Below are 26,397 nucleotides of genomic sequence, written 5' to 3' on the forward strand. Positions count from 1 at the left end.
GAGGAGCAAGAAAAGGCAGGATATCACCATGACAAAGCAATTTTTAAAATGATTTCTCCAAATTGTCTTTAAAAGGTTTATCAAAGATCTGTCTGTCTTAATGAAGGACCAGTTGTCCTAATCATCCTGTGACCTCTGAAAGAAGTGTGTGAATTGTCTACAGACTCAAACCATGGCTAACATTTATAGAATTCTCCTATTATTTATCTTATATATACACACATAATATATCTCTTGGGCTTGAAAAGTAAATGGGAACAGAAAAAAAGGCCTGCCACTTATGGGTCCTACGACTGGATAATCTGGAATTACTTTGCATGACATTAAACAGTGACATAGCAAAAAGGACATTGCTATCCATCCTTCAGAGGCAGCTCTGCTTTCATCAAAGCTCCACTAGCTCTTAAACCACGAGGGGAAATGCCCTCCCCTCACCAGTGCCAATGCAACAGGCAAATGACAGAAGGTGGGAAACCATCCCTACAACGCTTTGTCTTTCCAGGCATTCATTGAGCTCAGAGATACATCATCTGCAAGAAGCAGCTCTTACTTTTTAACATCATTTATCTCAAATTAATTATTTGGATCTGAAGTACTTATTAATTAAAGCTCAAAAATGTGATACTTAATGCCTCTGGTCTGCAGTGCCAGGCTTACAGCAATCTTGCCAGTTCTTAACACTTGATGATGAATCTCATGATATTTCAAGTTTCCTTTACATATCCCTACTTGCTTGATGTAGGACAGTGGGAAGGGTGTTTAGGTACTTAATATTTGTGGCTGAAGAGAAAATGTGAGATTGTGAAGTACCTGGAAACTCTGAAACCAGAAAGCAAGAAGAATAAATTTACCATTGATTATTTTTTTTATAAAATGGTCTGTAAACAAGTTTTATAAATTGGGGACAGTGTCTGGACTCGTGATTTTGGAATGCTTTAGGTTTGCAACGCTGTTGGTTTTAATAGCCGTTTCATTTTCAGTCCTCTGTTGCTGTCTACTCATTTCAATTCACTACAGCATTTCACAACTGATCTGGCGGTGCCCCTTGCCTATCCCACACAGGATTACTGTACTCTGAGCAGTGAGCACTTAATCATGCCACACACGGCTCACACCAGGAAGAAAGCAGCTGTCCCTAGCCCAAAATATTGTGGTTCAAGAGTTCAGCTCTGTGTGATTTTTGACCTTCATAATGAATAGGTCTATATTAATGGTTTTCATCACTGATGAGACCTACAGTGTTTGCTCAACCACTTTTAACAAAGTTATTTGAGATCTTTCCCAGTCATTTTGTCTACAAAACAGTATTTTTCTAAACCTGACCTGCTTCCCAAATACTATTTCTCATTGTTACTTCTATAGCACTCATTCAAACCAGCATTTCAACATTAGACATAATACTTGTGAGGTAACTTGCCCTCTCACTTCTCTGTCTTCCTCCCCACACTTGAACTTTAAAAAGGTGGACTTTGTATTTTAACCTAGGCTTTAGAGTTTGCTTGGATCGCATTTCACCATGAGGCTAGAAACTCACTACTAAGAGGTAAAAATTAAAGAAAGAGAGGAGAGAGAAATGGAAGGAAGGAAGGAAGGAAGGAAGGGAGGGAGGGAGGGAGGGAGGGAGGGAGGGAGGGAGGGAGGGAGGGAGGGAGGGAGGGAGGGAGGGAGGGAGGAAGGAAGGAAGGAAGGAAGGAAGGAAGGAAGGAAGGAAGGAAGGAAGGAAGGAAGGAAGGAAGGAAGGAAGGAAGGAAGGAAGGAAGGAAGGAAGGAAGGAAGGAAGGAAGGAAGGAAGGAAGGAAGGAAGGAAGGAAGGAAGGAAGGAAGGAAGGAAGGAAGGAAGGAAGGAAGGAAGGAAGGAAGGAAGGAAGGAAGGAAGGAAGGAAGGAAGGAAGGAAGGAAGGAAGGAAGGAAGGAAGGAAGGAAGGAAGGAAGGAAGGAAGGAAGGGAAGGAAGGAAGGAAGAAAGGGAGGAAGGAAGGAAGGAAGGAAGGAAGGAAGGAAGGAGGGAGGGAGGGAAGGAAGGAAGGAAGGAAGGAAGGAAGGAGGGAGGGAAGGAAGGAAGGAAGGAAGGGGAGATTTTTATGAGACAGAGATGTCACAATCCTCTTGATGTATTTGTACCTGTTGGGCCTGATATTTTGCTGCTTAGCTCTACAGATTTGCTGCTTCTTAGAGATTTGATACCGTTTTGCACCTATGGCGGTATTCACTCTGGCAGATAAGAGTGGTTACCCAAGAAGCAAACCAACAGATAATCAGTCTGTTGGGTTTCCAGGCTTAATGCACTTGATAATATTGGCAATTTAATGCTCTCAACTAGACTTTGAAGTTAAAAGCCCCTTGAACGGACTGGAGAGAGAGGTGCAGGAGACTGAGGTGTAGTTTCCATTTTTCACAGTTTATCTACAAGGCATATGCATGGGTAGATCTCCTTTTGCAGTGGGAATTAACGGACTGCCTCCTTCTGCAATGAGAATATATGGTGCTTCAAGGGAACAGCAGGCAGAGAGATAGAAATGTCACAGTTGGGGCTTTTGTGGGAAATTTTCACTAGGTGCTGCACCTCATCTTGCACCTCCATTTTATCCATTTCTGCAGACTGAACTGCCAACCATGATATGCAGTGAAATGAAAAAAGCCTACACAGTCAAAAAGCAGACTGTAGAAAACAACACAAAACAAAACAAAAAACAACCCAGCAAAAAAACACCTGTACATATAAAGTGTTTTGTGCCTGTACAAAAACCTGAAGGGACAGTAAAAGCCATTCTTTCTCCTTTCTCCTCCTTGAGAAGTAAAAAAAAAGTCTCCATAAGACCTGGGATTGCTTACTTGACTAGCACAACTCTATTTCACAGCTCAGTGTACATTTGAGCTCAAGAACGGTCCTCTGAAGTCACGTATGGATATTCTTGTTTGATAGTGGCAGCAAGCTTTACTTTGCACTTGGGGAGTTTACACTGAAGAAAAATAGACAGCTGCCCCCCACTTGGGAGCACATAGCCCCAGATTCTGTGCTCTTTGCTGTCTGTGAGGACTGGAAGCAGAAACACAATTCCTGAAGGTACCTGTGTCTGGCACACAGAAGCCTAACTTTTCCCCCCGTACAAAGCTCCATGAGCTGACCTCACCAGAGTGCAAGAGAGAGGATCGCCCCACTGAGCCAGCCCTTCTCCCCAGCCCTGCTCTCTCCTCTCTCATCAGGTCCGGAGCAACAAAGTCAGTCCATGCCTCCCTGCAAGGAAACCATCAGTCTGATTCAGCTGGCTATGGAAAGTAAGAGTTAATTTTTCAGACTGATTATCAGGATGGTCATTTTTTCTCACTTTCCCACATCAGCTGACCATCATACTTGGCTAATTTTGTCCTTTCAATGGAATATTTTAAAAAATTGATCTCCAAATCAGACTTAGGTTTGGGGGTTTTGCCAATGTGTGTCTCTTCAAGAAAATGAAGGCTTTACTCCCCAAAACCTAACAATTTGGTAATTTGATTTCCTAATACACAAGTTTTGAAGATTACAGTTTCAAGCCCATGGCATTTCTGTTTAATGAAACATCATCTTTTGTTCTACTTTTCCCTCATCTTTTCCAATAAAGCTCTTTTTCCTGACACAAAACCTAGCTCAATTAAAAATGTGATGAAACTGCTCGAAAGGGACAGCTTGAAATTCAGCTTTGCAACTTACAGAAGGTAATTATTTCTCATTTTATTCCTCTTTTAATGTATTCATTTATACACTACAACATGGTAGCAGATCAAAGGTCTAATAGAGCTTAATTGCAGTTAATATAAATGTGTCTCTATGTGTCATACTGAACTTGCACTAAAAAAGAAATGTAACAGTCTGGGCTGAAGGCATGTGAAGTCATTCCAGATTTACCTGCAGGACAGCCTCACGCTGATCTGCAACCAGCCGTGTCAGGCAGCAAGCAGCGCTCCATGGCAGCTCAGATGCTGCAATTTGGAAAACCTGTGGTGACTGCCCATTCTAAATTTCTGGTGAAAAATTGTGTTCCTAGTACTTGTGGCTCTGAAGGATTTTTCTTTAATACAAATCAAACCCATAATCTCACCTGACTTCAGACCTCTGCCAAGCGGGTGGTGGGGTCACGGGTTGTCGCTCTGGTTTTGTGGCAAGGAACAGAGAGGAACAGCCACCATTTTTCTGGCCTACAAGAGAAATCCCGTCTGAGGAGAAGGAGAAGAATCAGTTCCTGTCTGTGTCCTTTTCTTTCCCCTGACTATGAAGGAAGACTAGATGATCTGGGTTTAACTTCTTAAAAACCTTCAGTGGTGGGGGTTCCTCAATACCCCTGTACTCCTTTCTGTCCTCTTTCCAAGCATTATTTTACTGACTTAGAGTCCCGTTTTCTTGGAGAGCCTGTGCAGATATAACACAGAGCTAATCCTTTTTTTTTTTTTTTTCTTTAGATTTGCTTCTTGTTCTGTTGAGTTATAGATCTGGCACTTGACATACCACAGAATACGGTGAAGGAAGCCAGCACAAAATTAGCCAAGCAGGGCCCTGGTGGGCTTTCTTCCAGAGTGTGGCAGCAGATGAGATTTCTAGAGGAACTGCTAAGTGGGTGCAGTGGTAGAGGACGAAGGGAGGGCAAGAGGATAGAAAAGAGGCCACCAGAGAAAACAGCAGTGACGAGGAGGCACCACAGCCATTGCTCTCCCAGGTGCCAGAAAAACATCCAGATCTGACCTTTTGACTTGCCTTAACATTTCCTTGACCACCATGTATTTTCCACCCAGTTTCCAAACTGCAGCTCTATTCTGTTTGAGGTCCTATTTCCCCAGCAGGGATCCCCATCTTGGCTGGCAAGACCTAATGGAAAGCCCTTTTACCTGGAGTCTCACCAGTGAAAAGAACTCCAGGCCTTATAGGAGAGTATTATATTTTTGAAGAGCACTACAAGGGGCATTGCCCACAACCCTTTTGTGCAGTTATGCAACTAAGCAATAAATCACACAGAAGCATGGGTTATTGCAAGATTAATAGAGAAAATCTCTAGGAAAATGCGGCACAAAAGAAAAGCTTAGTATCAGGAGTCTCCTATTCATTTGAATCACTTGGCTCCTGGCCAAGGAGAATTATTTTAATGTATTTTATAGGCATTGAAATAAACTTAAAGAAGTGGCTATAAAAACCCCCCACACCTAATTAAAGGGGTCATATTGAATAATGCCCCCACAGAAAAAGGAAAACACTCAGTTGCTATATTTTCTGTATTTTTTGCTGTTGTTTCTAAAAGTGACCTTAATTTGGGAATGTGCTCATGTTGCTTCCTTACAAAGAAAAAAGGCAAGAAAGACAATATTTCTTCCTTTTTAATGGGTGCAAGGTCTCTCTGTACTATATTTTTCTGCAATTTATTTTGCAAGAGAAATCTATGTGATCACAATTCTCAAAGGGTGAGGTTTGTCCAGGAAGGGGGAACCCTAACAAAGATAGGGTACCGTGTCTGGAGTCATCAGCCCTTACCATCACACAGCAGAAATGGATCCCATAACAGAACTGCCTGTCCAAGGAGGCATTTAATTCTTTTCACACTGATGCAAATGCTCTGAGGTAAATACGCTTTAGAAGAGAGAAGGGCTAACTAAGGCTTGCTATGCGTGATCCCCTAATTACCTTTCAAGGCCCTAGGCAGAGAGGTGGCTGCCCCCAGACTGATTGCCTTAGGAATGAGGTGAAAGCTCCCTGGAAGAAACCTACTGCTTTTCTAGCTCCTACACAAGAGATGGAAGGCTTCGGTTCATGTGGAGGAGAAACTATAGTTTAAACTTTTCCATGTAAAATGTAACAATGACCAAAGTCTATGACTGTGATAAAGACTCAAAAACCTTCCCACTTCTCAGGAACCAGGGGAGTAAGGGGAGTGATCCCAGCTGCCAGTATGAAAAAGGATTAATTTTAAATGATGTAAACAATCCCATCATTCTTTGATACCTTCCATAGTCTCAAGAAGATGCTTATATCCACTTTGTCACTGTACATCTCAGAAGGCAATTTGTGAATATCAGCTCAGTGGTTAGGGAAATTAATTCAAAACCTTTTATTATAATCAGGCTTTAATACGTTGGAACAAAATTGCTTGGTTTACCTGAGATACGCTATCATTTTCATTTAGCCCATCACTTCATTCAAACAGCATTGTCTGGAGATAATTACTGAAGAAGACAAGCTCTTGTCTGCCTAAAACACAGCAGCATAAACTCATTTACTGCAAATTAAAACAGATGGGAAATAGCTGTTGCTTTTAATATAGCTGCACAAAATATTAAGTTTGTAAGTATGTTAAAAGTAATTGTAGCAAATGCAAGACTGTGGCTTACAACCTATGTCCTAAACAAAGTATTTCAGCCATCCCAGTAAAAATAAGAAGGCATTGGAAACTGTAAAAGAAACACCTCTCCACAAAAAGCATTGGATGTCTGTTGACGTCAGGGTGGGTGGGGGGGAGGTGGGCAGAAATAAAATTTAACACAGATTTCATTAGAATAACTCAGACAAAAGTCATAAATATTGAAACAAAAAATGAAGAACTTTTATTCTATGAAGACACGTATGCATCATCACATGGATGTGAATCATCCCACTAAAATTAAGGAGGTTACTTGCCTACCTAAAAATAAATACACTGGCTTGTAGAACCGAGAGTACATGTTCTAATACAGGGTAGCCTACCGTGCCCTAGGGTCTATACATATCCTTTAAGATGAAAATTGACATTGTCTTGCAGGACTACTTTAGAATCAGACTGTAGCCCAGGAGCGGCCTGACTCAAGAATGAGATACTTCTCCGTCCACACAAACTTTTTCCTCTTAACGTCTGTTGTTGCCTGACAAATCTATCAGAATTGCAACACAGTTTTAACCACAGAAACTACAGGTTCTGCTCTGCTGGGCATATGTTTGCTGGGCTCTCAGCACTGACCTTTACCTGCACATCTTCCAGCACCCTCAAGAGCCTAGAGTTTTGAAAGACTATGAAAATTGACGGGACACTGTCCGCATGAAATATATTACATTTAAAGCAAGGGTTAGAGGCATTTGCTAGTATTTGACTTACTCCAGAATTACCGTAACTGGTCAGCTTGGTTTATTATTATCCTGCCTTAAAAATAAACAAATAAATAAAAATTCCTTCTCTTCCAGTTCAGGAGGGACTGGCTAACTGAGGTACAGCATGGCAAACTCTACACTAAGTGGTTTGAGAGGATAAGTACACGATTTTGCAGTGTTACAATGTTATTTAGAGGGGCACCTTGAGCAACCCATCCCACCCTGCGGCCAGACTATGGCCACCACTGGAGCAGGTCAGTGTGCCTTTCTCTGGTGGAGGCTTGGAAACCTCCAGGGACAGAGTTTCCTCCAGCTATCAAGGAAGGTTGTTCCCAGGCTGCACTAGCCTCCTGGTGGGCATTTTGTTTCCTAATGTCCAAGCTGAATGCTCATCTTGCTGCTATTGAGCCTTCTTGCACTTTCTGTTACCACTGAGAAGAATTTGGCTCTGGTGTCATTGTAGCTCCTAGTTATGAAGTCATAGGCTGCTGTTCAACTGCCTTTGGCCTTCTCTTCATCAAACCATACAAGCCCAGCTCTTCAGTCTCTCCTCAGTGAACCTGTGAGATAGACCACTGACTATCCTGGTAGCCCTCCACTCTGACTCTCTCCACTTTCTTGACATCCTTCTTGAAGTGGGTGGCCAAAACTGTGCACAGTTTTCCGTATTCTATTTGACTCCACCCTATGAAATAAAAACATGAGAAAATGATCTCTTTCACTTGAAATAATTTTGAAGATAACTTTGAACTCATGATATTCCTCTGAAGGTGACTGTAGCTGATGGTGCTGCTTTCAGAGTGCTGGCTTCAACTCAAAGCAGCCAGGAAGAAAGAAAGGCCTGAGGGAGAAAAGATTGAAATGCAGGAGCAGATTAAGGAAAAAAGATCACTCCAAGGAGCAGTGGAAAGGATGGATGGAAGACAGAGTTAAAACAGGGCTGAAAAAGAAGCCCAAGGGAGCAAGGCAGAATATTATGCCCTGTCACTATTGTTACACTGTCATCCAGGACAAACGTAGACTAATTTGATCTACTGAGCAAATGGGGATGGGTCATGTTTGAAATCATTTAAGCTAACAAGTTTCTTCCTCTGGAGAGGGAAAAGCCAATGGCAAAAAGAGTTCTCCAAATAATTGCCTCGCTCTACATCTCACCAAGTATGCTGCCCAGCAGCTTTACCATGACAGCCCTTAAAATACACCTCTCATTTCTTTCAGTCCCTTTATAACTGTCTGGCAGGGGTAGGTCCAAAATACCCTCTGTCAGGGGGTTTGTGTCATCTTTCTCTGCTGCCCACTTGCACCAGCATATCCAAGCTTGCCTCTGCCTTGGGAGGCAGACTAAGGCTGACTAAGGAATGACCGAATAAGGAGAACCAAATCTGGAATTTGAATTGGTCCTCCTGGAAATGCTATTTGAAGTCTTCCAAAATAATGAATAAATAAGTCCATACAAGGACTTCCTCTAAAAATGACTTCATTGCATTGAGGGCAGTACACTACCCTCCCCACAACTCCGCAAAGATCTGACTAACAACAACTTGCTCAAGTGCTAACGCATGCGCAGAGCTTCACTTTAAGCAAGAAAATCAGTCATAGTTTTGGACTCAGCTTCTGGAAAAATGATGTTTAAAAATCACGTGACAAAACCAAAGGAGCGAACAGCCCTGACATCACAAGGGTTGGCACTGTGCTCCAGACCAGCCAACGTTTATGGAAAGATGAGGGCTAAACTTGTCTCCTTTCAAATCTGTGCATGCTAAAGAAGTGCCTTGCTAGGCAAGACCAGAAAGGACTTTCATCGTGTTTGCAGCTTGCTGCCTTACATACTTCCCTGGGGGTTTTGTAGCACAGATGGCACTGTATCCCAGAGATTCTGTAGGCAAAAAAGACCCGGTTCCTATCAGAAAAAACAGCCTGGAAAACAGTTTTTTTGGTGAAGTCAAAGCATTTTTTGTAATTCTTGCAGCCCAGAATGGCTCTACAATGCTCGGCAGTTTCAGCAGGATGTTGTGTTGCACGAGACCTGCCTTCAGCTGTTGTGCAGTGTTGCTATGCACTCATGCTGACAGCTGTTGCGTTTCACTCCAAATCAGTGCCTGCCTTTCACTCTGAAGTAATACCTACACACAGGGCCTGATTCCAGTTTGCTATGGAAATGTCCCCAAAACAAGCGAAAATACTACCAAAACAGATGCTTTGTACCCATTTCCTGATCAGTCACACGATACTTCCTCTTTGTAGATGGAGTTCCCCAAGCACTCCAACAGCAGTTCCCTTTTTTTTTTTTTTTTTCTTTCCTAGCAGTCTAAACATTTCGTGTTGTGAAAAGAATTCAGCATCTCAGCAGTTCCACATTTCTTGTCAGCCAGCCCCGCAGCAGCGTCAGGATGCTGAGCCATGCTCGTGGATGATGGCATACAGCCTGGAAGCCTGCTCTTCTTCCTGCGGAGCCAATTGGAAGCAAAATGTGATTTTGAAATCTTTTTAAAGATCTTCCTGGAAAATGATAGTGAGTGATGAAAGAGGACCTTTTACATGTCAATAGCTGTAATATATTGATAAAATAGTTTTTAATCAGTTTAGCATTCTTAAATTGCTTTAAGAGTCTTTGAATTGCCACTGTAGTCCAACCAAAGATCTGCTTGGCCCAGGATCTCATCTCCAATAATGGTCAGTGTCAGATTCCACACAGAGGTGTTTCTCAGCCTGTGGTAGTACTGTAGTCCTTTAAACATCAGATTATGACCTGAAAAATAGTCACAATTTCTTTTCTAAGTAATCAGTCAAGCAAAAGAAACACAGAAATAAAAGTAATAATATTCTCCAAACATTCTTGAAAAAGGCAAGTGAGTGAACACTCAAAGCTTACCTTCATTGTAGTTGATTGTGAATTTAAACCTTATAGCTGTGTTGTACAAGGTGGTCCATGGATAGTTTTCCAAAACCTAAGTAATCCCTGAATTAACAGGATTTGAGGACACTGTTAAAGGGAATAGCACAAGATACTCAGAAGCACTCAGAGAATTTTATTTCCTATCCTGGCAGTCACAAATATGCTTATACACCAAAGTGGGACCTGATGTCTCAGGCTCATAATATTCTTCAATATTTAAAGACACCACATCTGAGAATAAAAATGTGTATAAAGAAAAAACATTTATTATATTAATGAATTAGTGTTGGTTCTCACAGTTTCTAACATCATAACACCCTTCACCCCTAAGAACAAAACACATTTTCCTATTAAGCTGTCTTTAAGAAACGTGTTCACTAGTTCATTAGTCATTACTGTACATATAAGTATGTTCCAGTGAGCAGAAATGCACAAACAGAAGGCCTTTTATATTATTCCATGACTCAGCTCACACAGACGAAGTGACTTGGAAGTTTACTAGTTGTGGTTGCAGCACCTAAAGACAAATATACCTGAAATAACCAGGGTGAGTGCTCTGGGGCTTGAGCGATTATAGATCCTTCATCAGTGTGACCTGAGACTAGACGAAAGAGTTAAAAGTCCTGTGTATGCTGTTCAAATTAGAAAAGTTAAACAAGATAGAATGAATATATATTAAATTAAAAACATGATCACAACAACAAATATATATGTATACATAACACAATAAAACAAAAATGTGGTGTGTAAAAAATACTTCGGAGTGCTATCTCAGACAAAGCTGAGAGTACTTCACTACCATGTGCTATCCATTTTGAAGCAGGTATAATGAAATCAAAAAAAGGATTATGCAGGTACAGTGTTACTACCCAGCTGAATCTGGCATATGCAGCTCATTGTTTATTTTATGCTTTCATATCTCAAACACTGGCACAAACAGCTTTTTCTGCCTTTCTGAGAAATTCCCTTCCTTTCTCTGCTCCTTGTCTGCCTATACATCATTTCTGTAAATAGCTCTAAGAAACTTAAAATTGTGTAACAGGTCAAAACTAGAGTGTTATTTTCAAACCTCATGGAACCTGGGAGAAGACAGCATTTGACTTTGATTCAGAGTCCAACAGCCTGTGATGTAAAACATCAGTCTGGGTCAGTCACTACGTAAGCAAAGCTGTTGTCGTTTTGCTTTCTAGGGGGTGGGCTATATGTCCAAGAATTTGAGCATGGGGTTGAAAGTCACAAGCCCTACAAAATGTTTCTTCTATTTCAGGCTCATCATATGACAATGACCCAAGTCATCCAACTTCCCCATCTCTACATTCTTTAAAATGTCACTGCTACTTGCCTGTGTGAGGGTTTAAAGAGCTCCAGATAAAAACAAGCCTAAGTGAAAATCAGCACAAGTAACACGGTTCCCTACAACTGTAGAGAAGCCCTCCATGCTATGCTTTGCAAGCGGCTACAGCTGCCATTGGCAGCTACATTGTGCATAGCTTTTCTGTATTTAAACTATACCTTTGCCCTCGGTGGTTCATCTGTCTACACAAGTGGTACAACATCAAAGGCCAAAAGTCTTTTTTTCAATCCTCTCCTCTCACCGGACAGTACTTTGCTTAACTTCTTTGCACTTTGGCTTCTTCACCTGGAACTTTATCTGTATTTCTAAAGAACTCCACTGCCAACAAAATATGAACTGCTTAGCAATGGTTCTTATACAGCAGTGGGACTGAGGCATGTTTGCAACATGCCAGAGTTCCAGGAGTTAATTTTTCTGATGCCCTATTAAAAATACATGGAGATGTTTGATGCTCTTTCTCCTTTTATTTTTTTTTTTTTGACCCTGAAAAAAATATTCTACTGTATTATTAAGCCTGTCTCATATGAAAGATCAATGCATGATATTCAGCGAGGCAGAGAGGTGTTGCGTTCATCTCACTGCAGGTACAGAGATTAGTGTCATGCTGAGACTTACGTACCAGTCACACTGCATTCACTGGTAACCCAATATACTAGACCTGTTCTTCACCATTCTTGTATTCAACTATTTTCTGAAAACAGAGCAGTGTGTTATAAGGTTCTGATGGGAAATGTTACAGAAATATCATCAACTACTTGGAGTGTGGCACACTTCCAAATCTGTATCTTTTTTTTACAAGGTTAAAATGACAGTGCAGCCAATGCATGTAATATCAGTGGTACTACACTTACTGTTTGCCTTGCGCACTGACTGAGTGGGCTGGGATACACGTCTGCCTCCAGCTGAAGAAGCTCTGCCCAGGTGCTCATCACCTGGCTGACTAATGCAAGTTAGTGGAGGCTCCCACATGGAGATCTGCTGGCTGATCCAAGGGCTGGTAACACCCACCCTATGGGTGCTGATGGGCAGCTGCAGACACACTGGGGTGAGGAAGCCCTTGCTGAAGGCTGGAAAGGTCATATACTCACAGCCTGTGGTCTATTGCATGATTATGCATGGGTGGGTGTCTGTGCTTGTCAAAACCTCCTGACTCTTATCCTTGAATTGGATGAAAAATTTGAGGTAGTCAAGCTTCAGTTAAGAGGAAGGGACAAGAAATCTCAAAAGTAAAGTTGTTTGACCTGATATACATAGCAGCAAATGTAAGTCTGTGTTACACGGACAGCCAGGCGGGACGTTCCAGCAGCTCCTTTTGGTCTTGAAGTCTGGTAAACCTGTAGCTGAAACATTTGAGCTTGGCTGCCTGAAGTTAAGCTCTTTTTTTGTGGAATCACGTAATGTGTTTACAAAAAAGTAAAGGCAGTTTCTATCAAAGTAAGTGAAGCCTATATCAAAGGTTGCCAACTCACTTTAGGGCTTAAGGTGTTAAAAAAATTTGGGCTGTTTGGAATACTAACAAAGAGATTCACAGTGCAGTGAATGACTGAACAGGTTTGAATATAGCATCTGGAAGTGAAAAAAAGAAATTAATGCTGCAGATGTTTGTGGCTTTTTCTTTCTGTGTCTGCTTGTGAAACAGCTGTGAGACTTTTCGGTCTCACGGTAATACTCTTTGTAGCAATCGTGAGCTGTGGGAAAAACACTTTCCTGGCATTTCCAACATGTTGGATGGTGGCTTGTGACACAACCAGTTGCCAGTTCAATGTAGACACAGTTATACTTCCTTCCTTTTCCCAGAAATCTGGATTCAGCACCTTTCCTGAATCACAACCTTTTAGGTGTCAGTGTTTCCGAGCCCCAGGTTTTTCACTGTGATTGGTAGCTCTTGCTGGGAAGGGAACCAGGGCTATAGTAATACCAAATATCTAGGTAGGATTCCACCAAGTTACAGCAGATGCCTGCAGTGCCTGCTCTGGCTCTTGCCATCCTAAGTTGACTGTTTACAACACATGTAATTATGTGAATGAGGCTGGCAGATATGGAATATATATTGCTGTACAGTAATCTTAATCTAGTTATTAGATTGGAAGAAAGTTAACTTCACATTGAATTTCTGGTTCTGTCACAGACTTCCCTCAGATGAGACACATTGTCTGCTCTGTCGTTTAATTCCCACTTTTATAAAATAGAACTAGTACTTCCACATCTCTCTGAGATGGTATCAGGCACAGTGCAAGGCAAGATAACATCAACTAATTTTAAGAAAGCTGGTATGTCTTGTATATCCAGCACAATACAGAAACCATGCAAGGCTACTAGCTGGAAGCCAAGATGTATAATTCATCCTTGAGGAGCACTATGGAGCATTATACCAATGTTACAAGCCTTCCTGCAGGTCCTGAGCCAGGTCAGGAATCTCTGCCTATCATCTATGGTATTTAAACTTACCCTAAGATTTTATCTTTTTATCTAAATACATATAAATTAGGAAAAAAATGACCAGCTTTCTCAGGCTATGTTGATAATATGGTCTTCTAAAGTAGTTCCACACCTCTTACATATGAAGCCTCAGAAATAGCAAAAAAATATTGCCAGTAATTCAAAAAGGCTTCTATCTATCTGTGGGTTTCAGACCCAAATTCCTTCAATTAAACATTAGACACTGCCTGATTCAGGCCACAGATGCACTGAGTTTCCTCCAGGGTGCTTACTGGTCTCTTCTGACAAGGAGGGTGCCTTTGGTGACTCTATGCCTAACTCAAATGCCAAAACTTAAGAAGGATGAATATATTATGAATTAATATATAAATACTTTTATTTCATTTTGGACAAGTTACCCAGGGAAAAATCAATATTTCTTCCCTTGCCCTCTAGCTTAGAGTAATTGGTCTACCCTCAGAAATACTGTAATAACCCTATTGAAAGCAATGGACCCAGATAACTGTGGCAAATATGTTCTAAAATTACAGCTGACTAGAGAGAAATCCCTATAAGTAAAGCCCTGTTTAGTGTGCATGTTTTTGCATCCTGCTCCGGAAGCCTCTTACAATTCCTGAAAGAAAATGTCTTAGAAATAATAAGGAATATTAAAGCATTCAACATAATGGCAAGAGACATGGTGGTATCACCAAGAGGAAAAGCATTAAAACCTGACAGTGTGAGCCTCCCTTTAGCAGGCCTTTGTTTTCATATCAAATTCATCTCCAAGAATCCAAGTTGCTGGTTTGCGTTACCAGCCAGCTGAACCTCTCTCTAGCAAAAATTCCTTTATTTGACTAATTTGCTCACTATTTACAGCGTTTGGTGCCTTAAATCCAAGGTTGCTGGAGGGCTTACAGGCTTAAAGTGATCTCTCTTTTAAGATAATGAATTACAATGGTGACGATAGGGGCTTTGTATACACATAAAAGGCACTGATATATCATGGTAGCAAACACCTCACAGGAACACTAGATGAAGAGATAAGGGAAAGAGAGATGACCTGATAACTAGATTAGGTCAGCTATCATCTGTATTTTAGCACATATGTTCAAGCAAGAGATACATGAAAACTTGTTTAGATTGTGTCCTTCATAGAAAATGCCTAAATCCAACTCTCATATTATCCTTCAAAAGCCAAAGTTCTGGGAAAAAAAATAATCTGAGTGCCAGAGTTAGCAGACGGTGCCTGCTTAACCCTATTCATCCTGAAGCTTGTACCAGCTCTTCACATCAGGCTGCCTTGTGACCAAAGGAGACCAGCAGACTGAATTCACAGCATCACTAAGAATCTTCATTTTTCTCACAAGCCCTTTTTTATCACTTTTCTATCTTATGTTAGAACGTAACTATCTTATGTTAGTATGTACCATACTAGCCCTACACAGTTCTGATAAGACCAAACTGTGCAGCCACAGCACAGTATTTTAAGTTCGTAATAACAATAATGAATTCAAGCCTCTGTCATCCAGCCTGGTTTTATGAGGACTCTAAGCGAGAGACTACACAATATTGCAAGGATTTATACTAATCGTGGGGGGGCGGGGGGCGACACACTCAAAGAAAGGCACACAAATGTGCTGCTCCTGCAGTCACCCCTTTCTGACTGCTGTGAGCTGAAATACCTGCAACATTTGCTCATGGTGTTGCAGTGACAACTCTGTTAGACTCAAATCAGTGTGCTGGAATTAAAATGGAAGTTAGGGCATCGTTTATCAGCTATTTTAACTAGAGGTCAGTGCATCTAAAGGATGCTGTAATTTTCCACTGCTTCCTACAAGGACGGGAATTACTTTTTCCTCAGCACAGCCCTGCATCACTCTGTGATCCTGTGAGCGTAATCCCTTGGCACTAAAGCCTCTTATTGACAATGCAGTAAACCTGCTCCGTAAGCAACAGAAAAGGGAAATAAAAGATGTTCCAAATTTGTGTTTGGCATAATATGACACTGAAATCAATTAGATGTTTCCAGATCAATATGGGCTTCAGTCAATAAAACTCCTGTCAGAACAACAACTAGCAGACCTGTTGATAGCATTCGAAAGCTCCTGATTTAAAATCTCTGTTGGGGTTGTTATTAAAGCTGTTACTCAGTTCCTTATCTATTTGCTACTACTGGTAGACAGCATTTGTGAGGGCAGCTTGAAGGTCTTGACTGAAAGTTTTGGCTGTTGCACACAGAACTTAATTACAAGGTCAGAGGCAAGATCTTGTTTGTTGGCGATTTACAGGAGGAAAGTAAAACCTTTTGAGATTTTTCTTTAGAAGACAGATGCTGTTAGGAGTGCCATTGCCTCTTGTATTTGGGGGCTATGTCATTCCTGCAGTCCAAGGCTTGAATTCCATCTTTGTCTAATTAACCCAAAGCCAAATAATGCTGAAAATACTTGCAAAATCTGGGGAAGCTTCCTTCCAGAGTCAGCCAAGTAATTCTAGGAAGAGTTCAACCTGTTGCATCCTGAGGTCTTGACTCAGCAAGATAAGTAAGGAGGGCTGCTAAGGGAGAGGGCAACATTTGCATCCCTAACAGCCCTGGCTCCCAGGAATGTGTGGTCCAGGAATCTTCCAGGTCAGACACATCACCTTTGTAGTCTTTTTTTTCTTTTCTTTTCTTCCCTGTTGATTTGTCAGGCCATTCCCATGCACTCATCCTGGTGCAAGGAGTTCTCTAACTTTTAATATTCCTGGTGTGGAGTCTCCCTTCCTTTTTATTTTCAGTGTCCACCTTCTACTTTATTTTTACTCATTTCGCTTTGAAAAATTATTAGATTTTCTAAATAATAATAAAAAGAATTGTAAGTTCAGGACAATTTACCAAGGTCTTTGCCTGATAAAAGTAAACCGAGTGTGAAACATCACTGTAATTTTTTTGATTCTTCTCTTGTATTTACTTTTTAGCTGTACACTCCTAACTCACTGACCATACAAATCCTTGGAGCAAACCCTTGCAATTTATTGAGATTTTCACAACGTCTGATGCTTTTCCGTAAGACCTGGCTTTTGAATAAGGGAATCTTTGGGTGCCCACTTGCCTGCGCTCTCGGCCGTTTCAGCCGCTGAGGTGCTTGCTCCTGCGGTAGCAGCAATTTTAACAACGTGGCCTTAGCACTCAGGCTGTGCACCCGAACCCCGGGCTCCCGAGGGCCCGGTTCGTGCCTCTCAAGCGCCGCGCGAATTACAAGTAACGATAACTCGTCCGCTGGGAGCGATGCCTGCCTTCCACGTTAAAAGCGTCCCCGCCGCGAAGCGCCCGCCCGGCGGCACCGCCAGCACGGGGAGGGGGCCGCGGGGGCCGGCAGGTGGGTGCCGGAGGGGGCACGGAAGGACGGGGGGGACACCGGCTTCCCGCGGCGGGGCGCGGCCGGGGTGCGCGGCGCCGGGCCGGGCCGTGGCGGGCGGCGGGGGGAGCGGAGCCGCGCGGGCGGGGGGCGCCGCCGGGGCGCTGCCGGCGGAAGGCGCTGGGTGCCAGCTCGGAGCGGGGCGCCGGTCCCGCCCCGGCGCTATCCGGCCGGCGGGGAAGCTCGGCCGGCAGCCGCAGCCCTCCGCCCCCCGCGGGCTGCGGCAGCCCCCCGCCCCGCCTCTGCCCGAACCGGCGCGGAGGCTTTTCGGGAAGCGGGGAGCGGGACCCCCGCCCGTGGGTGGCGGGGGGGAGCGTGGGCAGCCCCTCCTTGCGTGGGGCAGGGTTGGCCGCTGCCGGCGGGTCAGTTGGGACCGGCGCGCACCCTCCCCCCCCCGGCGTTGCCCGTGCGCCCGGGTGTGCGTCTGTGCGTGTGCGCGCTGATTACAGTAATTTTTGAGGGAGATGTTGCAACGGGGCAGAGTGTGCGGGGCGGCCCGTGCTGAACTTTATAACGCTCCTGCATGTCAGCCGCCCGCGATACTGCGTCCATAACCGGGTCAGCGAGAGCGGTGGCCGGCCTCGCCGCCCTCGCCGCCTCCCTCCTGCCTCCGGGCCGCCCGGCCAGGAAGGGGAGTTATTTGGGATTACGGCGGCGGCCGGGAGCCCAGTCACAGCCTCAGCGCTGCCGCGCCGCGCCCGGGCTCTCGGCGGGGAGCGAGATGAGGGGCAAAGAGGAGAAGTCGTCGCTGAAAGGTGGGTTCACCGCTCTGCGGGACAGCCTGCCCTGCCTGGCGGGGAAACTGCGCTCCGCGGGGGAAGTAACCTCTCCAGCGGCCGGGCACCGGAGGATGCAGGGGGGTGCGTGCGGGGTACAGCCGCGGCAGCCTTTGGCACGGAAAGGGGCCAGGTGACTTGACAGGAGCAACGCTGCCCTTCGCGAAAAGACCGATGCAAAGCGGGGGCGAGCGGCCCGGTGAAACCGGCTGGAGCCGGGGCAGCGGCGGGCAGCGCTCGGGCTGCGCCGTGGGCACTTGGCGGGCAGCGTGGGGGCCCGCGGTGGAGCGGGGAGGAGAGGGGTGGGTTCCAGCTCCTGGCAGGTTGTGCAGAAGAGCAGGGGAGGCAGTGCCGGAGCCGGCCCGGCGACTGGCAGACGGTCCCCGCTGCGCACAGCTGGCGGGAGTGTGCCGGGCAGGCAGCGCCGGCGGCCGGCTGCGGGGCGCCACGTCGTAGAGCCCGCAGGATGATGCCAGGGGGGAGCAGCGAGCAGGAGACGAGAACTGCGGTGACCCTCAAAACTGCGAGTCTCGAGTAGTTTGTAACAGCAGCACTCTGAAAGCAGTCCGGAAGGGGCAGAAGAAACGGGCTGCTGCTATTCCAAACTGTCAAGTTTTTGTGTTTTTTTTTTTCTTCTCCCCCCCCCCGGGTTTTGTTGCGGGTACTTCTGTTAGGATTTTTTGTTGGATTTTTTTCGGGGGGATGTCTCCGCTTCCATTAACGGGAGCGGCAGTTTCTGCAACAGAGTGAGGAAAGCAACAAGTGGGAGAAGCTAGGGCCCAGCCAGCCGCAGACAGCTGTTCCTTTCTTCTCCCGTCGCCCCTTCCTTCCCTGGCGCCGGCTGCCTTCCACTGCCCCGCACTGTGGCGGCGGGGCCGGGCAGGGCCCCCCTCCGCTCCGGCACGGCCGCCGGCGGCTCGGTGTAAAGACGAGCGGAGCCGGCAGGCATCCCTCTTGGTTCTTTTGCTGCAAAGCCTTTGCAGTGCGTTTTAAGACTTGCGCCCACCTCGCGGGGGTTATCTCTCTACTCCAGGTCATCCGCCTTGCTACTCAGGGTGCGCTGCAGCCTGTGACGGCTGCTGTGCTGAGGGACTTGCTATCACCTCCCCCCCAGGAGCAGACGGTGCGGGCAGCTGCCAGGGGATGCCGCCCAGCGGCCGGCTGTGGTTGCGGAGGGAGGCAGCAACAGCGGGTGCAGGGGAAAAAATAAAGGTGGGGTGGGAAGGGGTCCGGGCAGGAGGAGGACGGGGGCATGTTGCAGCTGGAGCAGTCCATCGCCCTTCGCTCAGACAGCGAGGCGAAATACGCGCATGAATAACGCCCCGTCGGGTGGAAAGTTCCACCCGCCCGTAGCGCAGGAGCCCGGCACCGCGGGGGCTGCGCCTCAGGGGCAGGGTCGGGGGGAGGCCGCGGTGCCCTTCGCCGTGCCCGCCTGCGCCCCACGGCGCATCGTTTCACTTTGTGCTTCGTGCATGCACCAGCGCTCCTGGCGTGACCCGGTTAGCCCGCACGGAAGCGCCTGAGCGGCGAAGTCCCGGGTACACGGTGTTCCCAAATGACCGCGTACAGCGGGAGCAAAACAGCGGAGCGGGACTGGGGTTTTTTTTTGATTGCTTGGTTTTCCCTCCCTTACTGCACTTGTGCAGTTCTTGGTCATCTCCCCACCTTTTCTAGAAGCAGATCTCAGCGGTCTCCTCCAAGTTCAGGGACCTGGGATTTTTTTTCCCCTTGTTTCCCTTTTTGGCATTAAAAAGGACTTTTTTTCCCCCCTCCCCTTTCAGTAATGTCCGAGCCGGAATCAGGGCAGTGCACAGAAGGGACATTTGTTTGTTTTATTGAAAACTGGGCAGGAAATCTTATTCTCCTGAGTCACTGCAGCTCCTTCAAGGAAATGTCAGACGCCCTTATCGCTGCTCGCCCGGGAGCAGGAGCGGGCTGCGGGGCGGTGGGTGCCCAGGCTGTAGGCCGGCAGAGGTGCTCGGCCAGGACAGAGCCAGATTTCAGCTTCATAGAACCGCAAAAAAGAAGGGCCGGGAAAAGAAGGTGGGGTGGGGGCAGAGAGAGACGAGGCTGCTGGAGTTTGCTGTTCAAAAAAAAAACCAACCAAAAAAACCAAGGGGGTCCCAGCGTTTGCTCGTGGATGCTCTGCCCGATAGGGATGCTGTGGGGGGCTCTCACGGGGGCTGCGGCCCATGTAGGGCGGTGACAAGGACGGCGACGGCGGCCGCCTGCGAGGACGTCCGGGGGGTGGGCGGGCGGACACACCGACGAGCGTCGCCGCCCCGCCCCGGTCCCGCCCATCACCGTCGCCACTTAAGGGCCGTCGGGTGCCTAGCCAAGTCAGTGCGGTGCTGGGAGCCGGTGTTAGCGTGCTGTCGGTGTTTATCCCTCCATCTCTTGCTCCAAAATGACCGTGAAAGCGGCTGAGGCATCTGGTCCTACCTTGACTTACTCGAAGATGAGGGGAATGGTGGCCATCCTCATCGGTGAGCGGCCGGGGGCTTCTCTGAGGATGCTCGCGGGGCTGTGATTTTTCTGGCAGGATAGCTTAACGATTTTATTTTTTCCTTTCCCTGTCCTTTTACTTTATAGCTTTCATGAAGCAGAGAAGAATGGGACTGAACGACTTCATTCAGAAGATAGCCACCAACTCGTATGCATGCAAGCAGTAAGTATCGGCAATTCTGGCCGGATTTCGGTCACAAATATGACTGTCAGTTGTGAGATCTAGTTAAAAAAATGTTTACTGTAATGCCTCTGGCATGACTGTTATGGAAGAGTTAATTGATCTTGAGGTATTACTCATTTGGCAGCAATCTCCAGCTGGGTTTGGGAGAAATACGTCAGATGGGATTTCTAGTGACCCGTCCCTATTTTGAACTGTACTTAGAGTATAAATACATTTATTTGTATGATGGAATTTACTTTCTCTAGATTAATTTTATTCCTTGCATCAAAGAGGTTGTTTCAGTTGCCTTCTGCAATAGCCCAAACCAAAACTCCTCTTTCGCGATACATGCTTGCCCTCTGGTGGAAAGATTTGCCTGACGCTTCTGGTAACTCTTCTAATCATGCACGCTCTTATCCTTGCAGCCCTGAAGTTCAGTCTATCTTGAAAATCTCCCAGCCTCAGGAGCCTGAACTTATGAATGCTAATCCTTCCCCTCCGGTAAGCAGATTTCACTCAGTGAAGCATTTTTAGAACAGCAAATCGGCTGGTAATAGAAGTGTAGCAAAATTAGCATAACGAGTGGTACTTTGTTTAGTTCAGCTCATAGCACACTGATGTAACTGGCAAAAAGAGTAATAGAGTTAAACTGAAACTTTTTCCCGACATAGAGAAGAAATTTTAGAAAAAGCTTTATTAGTTGTTACTGAAGTATGGAATGTGGCTAGGACCTCAACAAGAACTCTTAAGTAAGCCAGGGCTATAATAGTCATATTGGAGGCAGTTCCTAGTAGTTTAAGATATTTGCTAGAGGTCAATATTAAATTCTTAGTGGTAAAAGAGTCGTCTTCATTTTCAAAGTCATTATTTACATTTTTAAAAAAGAGATACTGTTGAGACTCTTTACTAACAAAACGGTTTTAATAAATGTGGCTTCTGTCTGTTTTTCTAGCCGAGTCCTTCACAGCAGATCAATCTTGGTCCATCATCCAACCCACATGCCAAACCATCAGACTTTCATTTCTTAAAAGTGATTGGGAAAGGCAGTTTTGGGAAGGTAAATTTAATTTCTTTTCTGGTTGTAATTTATATACTCTTCAGCTCTTGTATGTAATGCCCAAGGGTCAGGTTTGTACTGGCTTTGGTAAATGGTGGTCACTTAAACAGCGTGTCCTGCTGCCCCGTGCCTGGCTACCTGCATAGCTGTGGGAGAGGGAGCAGGGTGCTGCGTTCGAGTTGTAAAAGAGCCAGGGAGTGTGGGGCACTGCTGCCGAGAAGAATGCGTGCTTTGTTTTTGGAAGGGAACTAGAGTAAAAACTTTGAGCTAGATTAAATCTGCCAGGGTGGTAATAGCATTAGGCATTTCCAGCAAAGGGATTGTACATTGAACCAGAGGGATGTAGCAGTGCTCTACAGTTCACATAAAGGCTCGTTTCCAGTTGTGTTTATGGGTTGTTCTCTGTTTCAGTATTGCTCAGTTCTGGGATTTTATCCTTTCAGGTTCTGCTTGCACGGCATAAGGCAGAAGAGCAGTTCTATGCTGTTAAAGTCCTGCAGAAAAAAGCCATCCTGAAGAAGAAGGAGGTAATAAGCTGCTTCTTCATGATGCCATTGCGATGTCAATCAAATATATTTTCACTGCTATTACTAAACGAGTGTACTAAACATTGATGATTTCTTATGTTCTCAGGAGAAGCACATTATGTCAGAGCGCAATGTCCTGCTGAAAAATGTGAAACACCCATTCCTGGTCGGGCTTCACTTTTCCTTCCAAACTGCAGACAAATTGTATTTTGTCCTGGACTACATCAATGGTGGAGAGGTAAGCTCTAAGAAAATCAAGTAGTATTTCCTATCATGTGCACGGTGGTAGGGTAGACTTTTTCACCCTTCCTTTTAAATAAAAAAAAAAGTTGCAAGGGGAGAAGTCATAAGGGAAAAGTTACTGGATTGAGTGTTTCCAGCCTGCCAAGTTTTGAACTACCAAAGGATCGTTAGGCCATTTCCTGCTATTGTTCTCCCTCCCTATATATGTTGAATCTAATTAAGTGCATTGTTAACAGGCTTTGGCACCATTTATGCAACTTTGTTCTTTCTGTCTCCTGTAGTTGTTCTACCATCTCCAGAGGGAGCGTTGCTTCCTGGAGCCGAGAGCCCGTTTTTACGCTGCTGAAATTGCCAGTGCACTGGGCTACCTGCACTCCCTGAACATTGTTTATCGGTAAGTGACCTTGTTTGGTTTGTCAGACTGAAAAAAATGTGCTTTGTTGAATCAGCATGAAAAGTGGATCTCAGTTTGAGCTCAAAATTGCTTTTAATGTTATTTTGTGACTTAGTGAAGTTCTGTAAACAGTTGCACCTAAAATATTCTCATTGTAGGTCCCCTAATGAACACTTGTCTTTGATCTCTTCCTACAGTGACTTGAAGCCAGAGAATATCCTGCTGGATTCGCAGGGGCACATTGTCTTGACTGACTTTGGACTCTGCAAAGAAAACATAGAGCACAACGGCACAACCTCCACCTTCTGCGGCACGCCAGAGGTATGGCCTGTTCTCAGCCCGCCACTCTCAGAGCGGCAGCAAATGCTGTCTTCATCAGTGAAAACTGACATCTCCCGTGTTTATTTATGGCTGGTTAGATGATCAGGGGATATTACGGGTCTAGGAATACCAGGCTCCCAGTGAGGATATGCAGGACACAGAGAGCTTGTGGATCAGGAGAGAACAGCTCTTGAGCCATCTCCCTGTTTATAAAGAGCTTGTAGCTTTCTGGTAGCTCAGATATTGCTGGGATTCAGTTAGCTTCTTTCATTCGAGAATGGGGAGACTTTCCTAACTATAAAGATGCCTTTGGCTAACGTGGCTCTCTTCCTTCTCTTACACAGTATCTTGCTCCTGAAGTTCTTCATAAGCAGCCCTATGACCGAACTGTGGACTGGTGGTGCCTGGGAGCAGTCCTGTATGAGATGCTTTATGGCTTGGTAAGCAGTGAATCCTTCATGACTGATGAAACTAGATTCCTTGTCCTTTCCCTGCAAGAAACCCCTTGCCTTGCCTGTCAGTGTCATTAACCTGGGTCTCTCCCGTTCCCGCAGCCACCCTTCTACAGCAGGAACACGGCGGAAATGTACGACAACATCTTGAACAAACCCTTGCAGCTGAAGCCAAATATTACCAACTCAGCTAGACATCTCCTGGAAGGCCTCTTGCAGAAAGACAGGACAAAGAGGCTTGGCGCCAAGGAGGACTTTGTAAGTGCAAACCAGCCAGTGCCTGTAGGCAGCATGGGAGGATGACTAGGCCATACTGCTTACACTAGCTTGGGTCTGAATTAATCTGTTTTTCTCTGTTAACAGATGGAGATAAAGAATCACATCTTCTTCTCCCCAATTAACTGGGATGATCTCATTAATAAGAAGATTACACCCCCTTTTAACCCAAATGTGGTACGTATCACTTCTAATTATAGAATGTATGGAGAGTGTCTTTTTTCCCCCTTGTCCCTGTGGGGTGCCCAGGAGGTGGGCAGAGCTGGCCGGATGGCTGTATTTGGGTAACATGGCTTTTCCTTCCCCTGTGGCTCTCCAGGCAAGGTTAGAAATAAGCAGTAGCTGACTTTTCGCTGATGGAAAATCTAAATTTAGCTCTTTTTTTTTTTTCCGGCCTCTCACGTGCTTCATTTGCATGGCTATTTTAAAGTAATCCCCGGCATCCCTGTTTTACTTAACGGGAAGTAAGGTGTGAAATGCAAGTAGCTTCCTCAGGGCAGAGTTACATTTGGTGTGTCAGATACTAACATCTAAAGAGAGGGATCTGGTTGTGCAGGTTGTTCTTTCACTTTCTGAACTTTTTATAAACTGAGTTTAATAACTACACCAGAAATCAAAGTCCTCCCCTGCAAACTGCCACATGGAAGAGTGGCATGTTTGCATTTGGCTTATGTTGCATGAGCTTAGTTGGAGGATAGTGTATTAAATTGAATCTTTGGTTTAGTGAGACAATATCCAGCCAGATGGAGAAAAAAAAAAAGGTCAAACTACAACTGGCAATAGCTGTTAAACAGTGGGCCTGAGGTCATAATGCTGTGAGTCTCTACATAGGAGTACTTGTCCCCATTTTGAATTGAACTGTGCACCCACAAAACATTTGGGTCTAAATGTTGTGTCTTTCCTTTTCTGCCCTTTCCACAGAGTGGCCCCAGTGACCTGCGACACTTTGATCCGGAGTTTACAGATGAGCCAGTCCCCAACTCCATTGGCCAGTCCCCAGACAGCATCCTCATCACTGCCAGCGTCAAAGAAGCCGCTGAGGCTTTTTTGGGCTTCTCGTATGCCCCACCCGTGGACTCTTTCTTGTGAACATTTTTTCTTTATTTTTTTAAATAATAATAACAACTATTATTTTTATTTTTGTTTGGCCTTCTGGTGGAACTGCCAGTTGACCTGTCATCTTGAAAAAGAATTTGCACATTTCCACCATGGCAGCTTTGCAGCCTTAATTTCAACTATACTGTTTGCTGGAAGCTTTTTTGAAGAGCACATCACTCTCTAAATGAGCTTTACAGGCTTTTCATTTCCATTCGTTCTTCCCCCAAAGTGGTGCTGTCTCCTTGGGAAAGAAAAACAAGAGTGACTGCTGCCATAGACTGCTACAGCAGATCGTAGGAGTAAGAACAAGCTGTTTTGAAGTCATGCGCCGAAAAGCCTTGCCTGAAGATCTGTCTGAATGTGAAAAGGATTTTATGAAATGTGCCTTTTTCTGATGAGATCTTGTGAGCTCCAAAGCTTTCCCTGTTGCAGAGTGTGTTTCTCAGTTCATTTATGTGGGTTTACTATGTGAACAAATGGTATGTGTGTGGTCTGCGTACTACAGATGGACTTAGTTTAAAGCATCAGTGTGACACTTGCAGGATACCACAATGTGGGGCATTGTTTGTTTCTTCCATATTTGGAAGATAAATTAAATGTAATTTTGAAATTTCTTTTGTAAATCTATACAGTCAACTAAAATTATTGAAATGGGCTCTCAATTACTTGTATCCAAATGCTTGAAGAAAGCATTGCTGCTATGAAAAAAGATTTCTATTTTTAGAAAGGGGTTTTATGGACCAAAATGCCCCAGCTGCAGTCAGTCAAAGCTGTTGTTTTCTTTTTCTTTTTTCTTTTTTTTTTTTTTTTTCCGGTCTTTTTTAGTTTAAAAGGTGTCATCTGTAAAATGGGCATTATTTATGGTTTGGGGGTTTGGGTTTTTTTCATTCCTGATTGTATGTATTGTAAAAAAGATCTGTACATCAGTTGTAACTCTAGATGTATATTTAAACTTACAGACTTACTTGTAATGTATACCATCATTGTAATGTAATATAATTAACATGGTTATATGTATCATATTTTTTGTGACCAAACCCATTGGTTTGCAGTAAAATCCTGAAAAATACTTCCATAAACTTTGTCATTTTTTATTTTAAAACAAAGGTTTTCTCTGAAAAAATTTAGCGAGCTTTTTAAATAAAAATTAAGAGCAAGGCTGAGCTGTCATCAGCTAAGCTGCCCCTGTAATTTTGCTTGGGGGTGTGATTTTTATTGCATCAGACTGCGCCCATACAAGTCCTGTCATGGATACACCTTGGCAAAATACTTGGTCTTCCAACTGTGGGTGTTCAAGTGGGTGTGTATCAATGTGGGTGCTCTTAGGAGATACAAATGTTCACACTTCCTCAAAATTACTTTCTCTAGGAAAGTGAAGATGCTGCTCTCTGGTGTGGACAAAGCATAACTACACAATAAAGAATTAAAGTCCTTAGGTGAGT

The 26,397-nt window shown here is 44.7% G+C and overlaps 1 protein-coding gene across 2 annotated transcripts; it reads left to right on the forward strand.

Annotated features, from left to right (window-relative positions):
• The first annotated feature begins 17,389 nt into the window (after positions 1 to 17,389).
• On the forward strand, positions 17,390 to 26,024 carry LOC121090170 (serine/threonine-protein kinase Sgk1). 2 transcript variants are annotated; one of them, XM_040598357.1, is made up of 12 exons: positions 17,390 to 17,898; positions 20,512 to 20,587; positions 21,013 to 21,088; positions 21,540 to 21,644; positions 22,088 to 22,171; positions 22,278 to 22,409; positions 22,696 to 22,808; positions 23,006 to 23,129; positions 23,474 to 23,569; positions 23,684 to 23,839; positions 23,945 to 24,034; positions 24,779 to 26,024. In XM_040598357.1, the coding sequence occupies exons 1-12, from the start codon at positions 17,667 to 17,669 to the stop codon at positions 24,944 to 24,946; spliced, it is 1,452 nt and encodes a 483-aa protein (XP_040454291.1). In that variant the 5' UTR covers positions 17,390 to 17,666; the 3' UTR covers positions 24,947 to 26,024. The 2 variants fall into 2 exon arrangements, with proteins under 2 accessions (XP_040454291.1, XP_040454292.1); XM_040598358.1 differs by lacking the exon at positions 17,390 to 17,898 and adding an exon at positions 20,064 to 20,405.
• Positions 26,025 to 26,397: the final 373 nt, after the last annotated feature.

This window comes from Falco naumanni, chromosome 6 (genome assembly GCF_017639655.2).
Source record: "Falco naumanni isolate bFalNau1 chromosome 6, bFalNau1.pat, whole genome shotgun sequence".
Classification (NCBI taxonomy): domain Eukaryota; kingdom Metazoa; phylum Chordata; class Aves; order Falconiformes; family Falconidae; genus Falco; species Falco naumanni.

Coding starts and splice junctions, on each gene's coding strand:
- LOC121090170 (XM_040598357.1), top strand. CDS start 17,667: ATGTCAGCCGCCCGCGATACTGCGTCCATAACCGGGTCAGCGAGAGCG. Junction 21,645..22,087: donor GGAAAGGCAGTTTTGGGAAG/GTAAATTTAATT, acceptor TTATCCTTTCAG/GTTCTGCTTGCACGGCATAA. Junction 23,570..23,683: donor ATGAGATGCTTTATGGCTTG/GTAAGCAGTGAA, acceptor CCGTTCCCGCAG/CCACCCTTCTACAGCAGGAA.